Raw genomic sequence first — 12549 nt, 5'->3', positions numbered from 1 at the left:
GTTGAGTCTCAAGACCATCAACTGCTTTGAACAGCATTCAACGCGGCAACGCTCGGATTAGTGCACGTTCTGCGTACGGGAGTTCAGATTAAAGAGGTTCTGTTTTAGTTGATAGAATCAAATCATCAATTAATTTTAAAACTTTAATACAAAGTAGCAAGTATCATTTTTAAACATACGTAATTGCAACTAAGGAAATGAATTTGTAAAATGGAAGAAAAAGTATGCATACATATATTATAAGTGCTATCAAAAGACTGTGGAAACATTGCAAATTTTTGAACTAAAATCTTTTTTTTTTTCAAAAAATCTTTCACGTTATGGAAATAGTTAAAATAAAGAAATTTCATTATTCCGCACGTTTGACGGAGCAAATCAGTTAATCTGCAAATTATCTAGGTTAAGGGATTTCGAGCATTAGTGGTAAAATCTACATTATATACATCTTTGAAAATGTGTGCCTTTCGATTGCAAGGCGGAACTCCATTCAGAATTCCATATAAAATTCTTTTTTTTTTTCTTTTCTTTTGCAGTTAAAAATTTGTCCAGGGCCGACGAGAGGCCATGTCAGCCTTGTCGGAAACTAAGGGCTCGACCGTTCAGGGGTCCCGGCTCGGGATGGATCTAGTATACATTATAAGTTTTACGGGGGGGGGGGGGCGGAAATCAAACTAATAAGGGGCTCGCTTTGGCTCTCGGCGGCCCTGAATTTGTCTACTATTCAAATTTCCGGCCCTGAATCTGTCTATTACAGACATTAGGTGCAACCCCTCCCCTCGACTTTGAAAAGTCTAAAAACCACTTCAAAATTCGAATGGCACTGTGCTCTAAGCGAAAATTTATCCATTATGATCCCATTAATAAAGGGTTCATAGGTTAATATTGAAGGTTGAATTTAAAAAAAAAGTACAGGATTTGTAAATAATGAGCTCACTGAGTTACTTTTCAAGCGATTTTGTGTATTTTATTGCTTAAAATAAAAATAAAAAAAATAAATTTCGTTGATTCACAAAAAAAAAATGAGCAGTAGCTCAATCGATGACGATTACGAGCAATAAGGTTTCAGCAACTAATCAAATCTGGAAAGAGTTAACAGGCTCTCATTACAATAATCATATTTACAACTGTAATGTGGAAAATCGGTTGTATCACGTGCTCTGTCCCACATTACTTATCACGTTTGAATACTTTTGTAGGGGAGGCTGGGGTAAAAAGAGACAAAAGGGGTAATAAGAGACAAAAAAAATAATAATAAAATGTACACTAATATTCCAAATAACTTGAAACAAATACCTCATATTAACTGAATTAAATGATCTCCTCTTGATTTTTAGGCGATTACTTTTTAATTTAAATATTTTGGTTAAAAAATGTTTAAAAATTTCAATAAATTCTTGTCTCTAAGAACCCCATGGGGTAATAAGAGACTAAGGCTGCAACTCTTCATGTATAGCAAGGTAAAATCATGTGGAGTAATGAGAGACATCTGCAAACAATTCTGAATCCGCCAATATTTTTAAATTCTTGATATTTTCATCCGTTAAAAAAATATTTTTTCTCAAAAATTAATGTTTACAAATGTGTTTGTGAAGTTCATTTCTTACAATACTAGGTCCTAAATAATATATTATTAGACTTCATGATAGTTCTAAATAATGAGCATAACCTAGGGATTGACCAAAAAAACATCAACATAATTTTTAAAGTGGCCAAAAAATATTTTAAAAGTTCTCTAAAGGTATAGTCTAAAATAGGTTAAAAAACATGTTTTTAAAGTATGTGTTTTTAGAGATTTTTTCTAGTCCCTAAGTATAAACGAACTTAGGCTATTTATTATCTAATGAAGTTGTAGTGATTTATTAGTAACTTACAGACATTCTACGCATAAAATCATGCATTTATAACATCTAAATATGATCTACTCTGATGAGTACAGCTGATTTTAGATTTAGGCTACGTTGAAAAAAAAAACTATTCTATGAACTTGCTAAACTTAGACTAACCATCAAACTCATTGTATTTCACCCAAAACAAACAAATTTGTTAGTATGCAGTAATAACAGTTACCTGTCTCTTATTACCCTCACAAAAAATCAAAATCTGGTAATAAGAGACTGGCTCACAATCTGTAAATAAAGAAGGCTTTCAAGATTTCAAAAAATATTACATCAATAGTCATAGTATTGGTCAGAAGTTAACACATTAATAACTCCCAAACACCTCACCTACAAAATAAAAATAATAAAAACGTAAAAAGGTCGCGTACTTTTAAAATGTGAAGGTTTTTTTCATTGCATGAAAAAAAAAATCAAAACATGTTATAAACTTTTAAATAAGTGAATTGTAGTAAAGTATACATATGGTTCATTATATTACATATTTTTAAAAGTTGTCTAAGTATTTTTGTGATTTTTTGACTGCATCTCTTATTACCCCTGTCTTTTATTACCCCAGCCTCCCCTACTGATTATTGATACTTATAATTTTATGATTTTGTTCATTTATTTATTTATTTATTTTACTGATATCAGGGAGATATGCTATTAATTAACATTATTTACGTATCAAGTATTTCCTCTTATCTTCTAAAAATTTACTAAAATAGTTTTTAAAATGCAGAGCTTGCACAGTCTTAAACCACGCCCCATTTTGCAAGGACTCTGCCACGAGTAGACCAGATGGATAAGTTGCTTAACAATGAATCCACAATTCATTAGCTAGAAACAGTAGTTCTCAACCGAGGACCACTTGGTACATTGCTGAATCCTCAGCGGATAACATACAGTAGAAATAATATTTTTATAACAATTATATTAGTTGAAATGAGATAAAACCAAAATTTTTTTTCGATAAATTTAATTTCTACTATACAAATGGTTTTAATTAATTTTCACTTGTTCTCGCGAACCACGTGAAAATTGGTTGCAAAAAACTGGTGGTCCGCTGACCAAGGGTTGTGAATCTCTGAACTAGAAGATAGTTTTTTGTGATTACTGATGGAAGAGTCTTCACAAAACCAGGCGTAGCTTAAGAGTGTGTGAGCCCTGGATTTTTGTAATTAATTTAGTATTGATTTAAAGAGGGAACGCTTGGTAGGAAAATGTTGCTGAATGATAGCAAAGTAATTTAAAATTTCTGAGAAATGGTTAAGTAAAATCAGAAAATTATCGGTTTTGATATTTAGTGCAAAAGTTTCCAAATGTAGCAACTAGCTTTGGACAAAACTTTGTACCTAAATGTAGCAATTATTTTGATTCAGAGGAGTGTGAATACCACTAAATATAAATTTTAAAAACAAATGAACACGGCTACGAACATTTGTCCATCGAATTCTCCAATGCCTAAATCGTAAAACCAGATCCCTTTGCTGTGCATGTGGTCGTCATATCCCATGCTGGGATCGAACGAATATACTTGACAGCCGAACTTCCGATGAATATCCTCATCAAAGGACCAGTCGTTTGCTATCCTGGAAAAGAAAAAAAAAATCAGCATATTGTACTTCTATTGCACAGTCAAGAATAGTTTCTACAAAGTTCATTATGCGCAAATGATCACTAAACCTAATAAAAGCTCCAACGTATGAGTCAAGTTTTAATTTTTATAAAATATCCAATTCGTAAAGGCGTTTTGCTAATAAAATTAAATATCAATAAGTGTTTCGTGTATAAAATAAAATTATTCCAGACATAAAAACATTCTAAAACAAAACAATAATAATAACATCCAAGTCATTGAAAAAAATTCCAGGTATTAAGGGGCCATTCATTAAATACGTAAGGGGCCTGAAGGGGAGGGGGGTTGGAAAAATCTCTACATATCCTTACTTGGGGGGGGGGGTCCAAACCCATTCTTGCGTAAGATTTTTCAAGTCGATATTTTACATTAGAAATCGCGCAGTCAAGTGGTTTGGCAGGGATCCTATTTCATTTGCGTCTGGAAGATAAAAAAACTTGTTAGGATCAGCTGTTTTTTTATGTTTACAAAGAATGAATGGTGTAAAATTAAAAAAAAAAATCGCACTATGTATGACATGTTTTATTTTTATTAGTATCGCATCATGTTCAAAAAAATTGCGAAAAAACATTTAGTCTAGTTATTAGTCTTAGTTCGTTATTTTATTATTTTGGAAAACGAAATGGTATCTTACGTAAGAATAGCAGGGGTGGGGGAGGGGGTTGAAAATCTTATGTATCCTTACATGGGGGGAGGGAGCGGGTCAAAAATTGCCAAAATCATCCTTACGTAATTAATGAATGGCCCCTAACTTGTCGTAGCTAAAACATTGTCGCGTTTGCTCCAAATTCGCAGAATACTTAAAAAACTAAAAATCCCGCCCCCAATTTTCTTACCAAGCTTTTTGTATTGGTATGAAATGAAGATGAAATAATAATTTTGTAAATTTGATTAGGATAAAACTTTGACATTTTTTCCCTTTGTTCTTTGATCAGTACATTTCTTCAAGAAAACGGTAAGCTCAAAGGGTTTCCCAAACTGTAAAATATTGAATAACTTTGTTCTAACTGTTGCTAACTGGAATGCGCCAGTTTCAAAAATATAAAAATAAAAAAAGTTTTGTTCGAAACCGCATTGATCATAGGATTAATTTCAGTTAATATTTTTAAATAAATGTACATTTTGCTGGACTAAATTATTTTAGCACTTTACATGACAGCGAATCATTTTTAGTTGGATAAAAATATCATAACGCTACTACATTCATCATTTTCCTTTCCATTTCATACATAAAACTATTTCTCAACAAAGCTCTTTTCAAAACTATTTACGAAGAATTGCTTCTCTGAATAATGGTTTCATACAAAATAATGCTGAAAAATACTTTTTGAACATTAATCATAGCTTAACAAATATAACAATGAGGTTTATTGTAAAATATTTTGCTGAAATTTTTTCTAATCAGATTTACTATTATTTTTGCTTTTTTTTTTTTTTTTTTAATGTATTTATTTTGCTGGGAATAGGTATGAATGAAGAAAAATTTTGGATTAAAATTGAATTTGACCCAACATTTCGAGTTCAAAAAGCAACTACTGAACTAAAGCCTTTCTGAACCTGACCAAAAGACATATAAGACAGTGAGAAGCAAAGGGATGTAAGTGGACATTTTCAAGTTTTGAGTAAAACACGTTTAAAGTTGCGATCCTAGGTAGGCTTTCATTTAAAAGTTTTTCTAAATCATGCTGTATACCAGCACCTACCAGGGCTACTAGTACCCCAAAACAGAGGAGAGGTTCACCTACCATTTGCACTGGTTATCTCCAAATTTTTAATCTTGCCACTTTACATCCCTTTGCTTCTCACTGCCTCATATGTTTGCATGTTTCTTGCAATCAGCAAGAGTGCAGTCATTCAGGGTAACAGTGGCGACTCGTGGGAAGGGCCGGAGGGAACCTGGGCCCTTCACTACTTTTAGACAATAATTTATATTTTGTTATTTATTTTCCTTTTTTTTTTTTGTGTGTGTGTGTACGTGCTTGGAGTGTACTCTTTTCCTGCGCATAATCCGTGGATTATCTGTTAAAAATGTGTAAAATTAATGAGGTGCGGATTATACGCTGCCGCGGATTATTAATTTTTTTTCTCCCTCAATTCAACGCATTGAACCTCAATATTTACAGCAGGATTCGCAGAGACCGTTACCCTGCCTGTATGTTGTTTATTTTACATAACTTGGATGTTCTTTTTACGTGTTCAGACTATGTAAAATAAACATAAAAGGAAGGAACCTTCATTTGCACAAGATTAGACCGTTTGCTCCTTTCTTGACTATTTTCTTCAAGTTATTAGCGTTCTTAAATGATAATTTAGACAGAATTTAAAGTGAATTTGATTTTATTGATTTACAAATATTTTAACACAAATAATTATTTTAAGAACGTTTAAATATTAAAAAAAATATTCATTATTTTTTGTTTTTTCAAAAACCGGGGGGGGGGGGGGGGGGGCGAGTGCACCCATAATCTCATAATCTGACCCCCTCAATTTTGCAAGGCACGACCCGCCGCTGCAGGGTAATGTTTAGCAATAATTGCTCTATTTTAAAATGTCTCACTCATATTTTTAAAAAAGTTTTTTTTTTGTTCTTGTTAAAAAAAACAGAAGGAACACTCGTAAATTGTTCCACGAATATCCAATTTAAAATGAATTATTAGCCTGTTTTAAATGTATCCGGCCCTATGAGGTAACTTTGAGTTGCGTCAGAAATGAGGTGCAAAATAAATTATTTTCATAAAAGTAGTATACAACTTTAAAGCATTAAATTAAAATGTCTAGATGTGTTACAAGCTTCGGCATTGTACTTCACAGTATCACAAGAGTTCTGTCATTTATAATATCGAATAGAATGTTACAATTTAGCATTTTCAACAACTTCAAAAATATATTTCAAACGGTCATGTTAGAATTTTTAGATTTTGCGAGCTATGTATGGGATGTAGGACAAAATGAAAGTTAATGTAAATGAAATGAAATGGTTAAGATAACTAATTTCAAAATGAACAAATCGGAATTTTGTTCTAAAAATTACGGTCCATAAAGAAAGAACAATACATTTTGTGATAAAACTTGCATTGAAACATTTTTTTTAAATTTTTGGTGGTAAATTTGTACGGTAAAAAAGGGTAGAAATTCTTCACTTCATTTTTTCATGGAGCAAAGTGAAAAATACGATATTTTTTAATTAAATATTTTTTATCCGATGATTAAACATATTTTTGATCAAAAGAATCAGTAAGGAAAAGGTAGAATGAAAAAATGAAAAGTAATGAAACAATAAACAAATAGAAAAAATAATAAATAAAGGAATGTGTGATAAAAAAATAAATAGTTAGTAAAACAGTGAATGAATATGAAAATAAGTGAATGAGTGAATAAAAAAAAAGGTAATTGTGAAATGAAGGAATGTAAATAAAATAATTATTAAACGAATACGCAAGGGTTTGAAAAAAGTATTGAATAAGTAAATGATATCAACTACTTCACTTTGTCTCATCCATTTTGCCCCGCGTGCACTTGACTAATTGTACAAATTATTTAAAATACAAATATGCTTAAAATTAAACAAATAAATACTGTACTCTATATTAGTAAGTCTCAATTAATATTTGAAATGTTAACAAAGATAATATTATCATTTAATAATAACAAAAATACTTATTGACTTACATCAAAGAATTACAATTGAATATCAATTTTTGAATTGTAATGTTCTCTGATTTTCATATGTAATTTTTTCTTGACTAGAATAGATTACATGTGATACTACATAGTTAAAATAGTATTCTTAGATAGGGGGCGCTAAAAGCACATAAATATTTCACCATTTCACTTTGCCTCACTTTGCCTTTTCTTCAAATAATTCTAAGACTCATTTCTGCAGATATTACGTTTTACCTTCCCGTGGCAATAAAAGATCTCCAGAACTTTTTTTACCCGACTGCGCGTGCGCGACGCAAAGGAGGGTAATGTGTTTATCAGTGTATGTATGTATGTCTGTTCCTATGTGGCGTTCTACAGGCTAAACGCCTTGGCCAATTTTGGTAATTCTTACGCCAATCGATTTGTCTTAACCTTGGGAGTATCACTAAACACATGACAGTAATCAAAAGTACCATTTCAAAAGCCAGTTGCCATTTTGTCAGTTTGGGATCGGCGCACGCTGGGTGTCGCACACTGTGTCGCACGCTACTTGCGTGAGACAAATGCTGGTAGTTTTCACTGCCTGAAGTTTTTGTTTACTAAGTCTACTAATTGGGATCTCAGTGGCCGAGGGGTCTAAGCGATTGCTTCTCCCACTTGAGGCGGTGGGTCAAGACACCACACTTTCCCCTCTTTCTGATGTAAATTCTTTCATGTGTTCTTTATATGAATTCTGTACTGTAATAAAAAATAAATGATGCGTAACGAAGGCAAGACACTCAGATTGTAGTCCTCATCAAAATAAACCCGTGCAATAAGCACCAAAAGAAAGAAAGTCTACTATTTCGATTTTCATCTCTAACATGTTGCATTTGTTTTTGCCTTGATTCAAGGGACTGAGTTTCGCGACGTGTACTTTCTTGACAGGCTTTTTTAGTTTTGCGAGAAAGATTTGAGTGACGGGGCCTCAGTGGCCGAGCGGTCTGAGTGACTGCTTGACATTGGCACACTTGAGGCGGTGGATTCGACTCCCACACTCGCTCCGGTTGTACTTTCCCTTCTTTGTGATGTAAATTCTTTCATATGCTGTTTGTATGTGTAATAAATATATATATCATGCGTAAGGGAGGCAATTCACGCAGATCGTAGTCCTCATCAAAATATACGTGTGCAATTCAGCACCAAAAGAAAGAAAAGATTTGACTGACTACGTTTCCGATTTCGCGTCATCATGAGTTATACAGGCTGTTTATATAGCTGTGCTGTGGTTGACTTAAGTTCGCGCATTTTTGCCGAAGGTAAAGCACATGTAGCTTCAAGCCGAAATAGGTCCCTAGAGGGACTAATTATCAGTAGTTTAGACCACCGCAAGTTACTTAATAAACCTCACGATACAAAATACCTCTCTCAATGAAATGACGATTGCGAAATATACCGTCTCATAATCATAATAAATAAGTCAATGAAAATTAACCAAAAAGTGTAAAATAAAAATAATTATTAAATAAAAACAAAAAACCCGACTGCGTAAAAACCAAAAAAACTAAAAAGAAAATGTATAAATCCAGTAGTTTAGAATATTATTAAGTACTACTGAATAACTACACCGTTGAAAGTTTTATAACCGTACACAGATAAGACAATTTACAGAATTCCTTGAATCAGAAAGGAGTGGGCCCCGACTGTTGATCCTTCTATTCTGCTTTTGAATTTATGATTTGTCTTATCTGTGTACGGTTATAAAACTATATTTCAACGGTGTAGTTATTCAGTAGTACTTAATAACATTCTAAATTAATGGGTTTATACATTTTTCTTTTCAGTTTTTTTGGTTTTTACGCAGTCGGGTTTTTTGTTTTTATTTAATAACTTTTTTTACTGTGCTGCATAAAGGCTTCTCTATCAAGTTGCGAATTCAGAGGGGAGATCATGCGAGTCATGAACCCCCCCCCCCCCCCGATATGTTCAAATATAACTTACATTTTAGGAACATACATTTCAAAAAAAATAAAACTCAGATCCCTTATTTATGTTCTAAAATTGCATATTAACCCCTCCTTCCGCTAGTAACCTCATCCAAAATCGGATGCCGGATCTGCCCTTGTCTCTACCAATATATTTCTAACAATGGTTACAATTTTCTACGCTCTCCCCATCTAGGTAACGCAATAACTTCAATAATAATTTTGAAATGGATTTATTTAAAAAAGTGAAGAAACTCTCCTGAAAACAGATCATCGTGTGGTTTTCAAACTGCAGTCCAGATAATCGTTACTTGCGCATAATCGGAAGTTTAATCTATATCTATTGATTCAGATGCAGAAAGTGTTAATTTAGAGCTTTGTGGCTGGACTTTGAAATGTAAAGGTAATCTCCTCAAAAACAACCGTGCTACAAAGTCCCCCCCCCCCCCAAGAAAAAAATAAAACTCTTCCCTGCAAAAAAAGCCTTTATCTTGAAACCCAAAACCCTCAGTCCTAAATACGAGGCGTATCCGGAAAATAAGTACTGTTTATAAAAAAAAGCTATAAAAATGTTTTTTTTTAAAGATTATTTAATGTTTACATGAAAGATCATACCTTAAATTATTTTTCAACATAGTTTCCACTATTGTTGAGGCACTTGTCGTAGCGGCTCACCAGCTTATTTATACCTGCCTCAAAGAAACTTGCCGCCAATGAAGAGAGCCATAAATTTACAGCGTTTTTTGCGTTGTCATCACAAGCAAAGCGCCTACCTCCAAGTTCTCGTTTCATGTGCAGAAACAAGTGGAAATCAGACGGTGCCAAGTCTGGGCTGTATGGCGGGTGATTAAACTGCTCCCAACCGAACTGTTCAATTAATCTTTGAGTGTCACGAGCAGTATGGGGCCGAGCATTGTCATGCAGCAACACAATTCCTTCACTGAGCATTCCTCTACGTTTGCATTCAAAAACCGGATCACAGAACGAATTTCACAGTCGGCGGGATCATCGATTTTTTTAAACATTATATACGGCCACAGTAAACGCAAAACACATGACAAATCAACCGTAATGGCGCGAGTTTGTAGCCGATGAACAGAGGAAACAAGTACGCATGCACTGAGCGCCGACAGCAGCGCTGCAGCGGCATTAGAACGAAACGGTACTTACTTTCAGGATACGCCTCGTAGTTATGAAATCTAGTTAGACTGCCAAATATCTGCTAAACCATCCTACCTGTCTTCCTCTTTTGTCACACCTATTTTAGCTAGAACCTGCCCCACCGCCAACTTCTCACCAGCATAGATTGATTCTTGATATATGAATGTTTGTCTGTATGTCATCCATGAACTCAAAAACTACCCGGCAGATTTGGCTGAAACTTTCACCGTTTGTTATTTTTGGTACTGGGAATGTTTATAGACCAGTTCGAAAAAAATCCGATCGATAGTTCCTTTTTTATTCCAATTTAAGTCACAATCCATTGGATAAATACGAATAAAATTATCGGCTGCAGAAATTAATTCGCGTGAAAGATCTCATTGATAAGAAGTTAGCTGTTGCCATTTTTCTTCAGTTTGAACAAATAAATTCTTTCTTTATTGTTTTATGGCTTTTCATGCAACGGGGGGATTTAAAACTATTTCTATTTGATATTTTTAGCGATTGATTGATCTTGCAAACTGCGTGAGTACAAAATTTGAGTATAGTCACGACTTCACTTGATACCTGGACCGATTATTATGAAAATTGCTATATATATGTATTTTTCCACAATATGCTCATTGAAGCCACTAGCCACCAGGTGGCACTGCAGAGTAGCAACTTCTGCCCCGCTCAACCGATTGTCATGAAAATCAGTATAATGATGTATTTTTTTGTTGGCGTAGCAACGCGCGTTGGGTACAGCTAGTATATATATATATATATATATATATATATATATGGGAAAAGGGGAAACATGTGAGCACGAGGCACATGTGAACGTGGTATATTTTGCTAGGATAACGTCAAGCTAAAAATTCTCAAGTAATAGCACAACCTGCCCTACTTTTTAAACAAACTTTCAGAGCATGGAGTCAGTTTATTTTCCTGTGGTGACGACAGCTTCTTTGTTTTAGCAGATGCTGATGTACTTTTATCACTGTCTTCTTCGTGTAAAAACATAACTAATTTATAAGCTAAATTTAATTATTGCAAACCACGAAATGAACATTCACGTAAATGTATGCCAATGTTTAAATTTTGTAATTAAATTAAAAATTCTTTATTTTTGAAAATTAGTTCTAAGGTAGATGCCAGGGCACATGTGAACAGCTCCCATATCCTCTCCGCAAGTATAAATATTAGTTTACACTTATTATAACAATTAAAAGAGATGTAGAGATTTACAAATATTATTTTGTTGCAATCAGTTTGTAAATTTATTGTTAATTATTATTACATAATTGATAATTATTCATTTAATTATTTTTTATTTTCTTAATTCGTTAATTACTAAATAGTTGGCTAAAAATGCAGTGGTATATAATACTTAAAAAGAAAATAAAGACAAAATATTTTTCTTTAACGAAAAACTGAAGTGTAGAATTTTTTTTTAATTCATCATCATATTCTTTATGAAGCTTAAACGCTTTATATAACAAGAATATGCTTTACATAATAAAATTATTTTTTATATTGTTTAGTCTTATAAGATTTTTTCTTGTCGATCTATTGATTAGAAACTTTTGAAACCTTTTTTTTTTTGCTATGAAACTTTAAAATTTGACAGTGAGCAGGTTTCTATAATTCAGAAAAAATATTTTCTTAATGCCAGCTATACTGTAAAATTTAAACTGACTGTAGCTATAGGTTACAAACCCTTGAATGTAATTAGTATATACGTTAATGCTTCATTATAATGAGTTTTTCGTTGAAATATGATGCTCGTCTTTCAATCGTGTTCACATGTGCCCCAAGCTCAGGATCGTAGCTAATGGGGGGGTTTTGGGGACAAACCCCCCCCCCCCCCCCGAAATGTTTGTCCCAAAAAAAAGGAGAGAGAGAGAGAAAGAAAGAAAAGAGAAGAGAAAGAAAAGAGAAGAGAAAAAAAAAGAAGAGAAAAGAAAAAGAAAAAAAAATCAAAAATTTTTTTCTGAATAACAGTGGTCAAAAATTCCCCTCCCCCCCCCCTCCAGTGCCATTGAAAATCAGCTCAATGATTGACCCTCAAGCGTAAAGACGCCTCACTCCTCACTGTGCTGCAACATTTTTTTGATAATTGAGTGAAATTTCACACTTTTCTTTAGAAATGAGATTGATTTGTTAAATCTACGAATATGTAGCCTTTTTTTGTCATAGATTCTGAAAATTGTTAAGTATGTTTAATTTTATGAGCGGCGCAGTGGGAATATTACATACAGTTGAATCTGTATGTTTCGAATTT

General features: G+C 33.2%; 1 protein-coding gene across 1 annotated transcript in view; it reads right to left on the bottom strand.

Moving 5' to 3' along the window:
- The window catches only part of LOC129226432 (uncharacterized), a 35119-nt gene that overhangs the window by 6711 nt on the left and 15859 nt on the right, over positions 1-12549 (bottom strand). Inside the window, exon 4 of the mRNA XM_054861035.1 lies at positions 3317-3469. Within this exon, the coding sequence (XP_054717010.1) occupies positions 3317-3469 (153 nt within the window). The remainder of the gene's footprint in view (positions 1-3316; positions 3470-12549) is intronic.

This window comes from Uloborus diversus, chromosome 7 (genome assembly GCF_026930045.1).
Source record: "Uloborus diversus isolate 005 chromosome 7, Udiv.v.3.1, whole genome shotgun sequence".
Taxonomy (NCBI): domain Eukaryota; kingdom Metazoa; phylum Arthropoda; class Arachnida; order Araneae; family Uloboridae; genus Uloborus; species Uloborus diversus.
The sequence above is the reverse complement of the archived record's forward strand: the minus strand, read 5'-3'. Positions and strand labels throughout refer to the sequence as shown.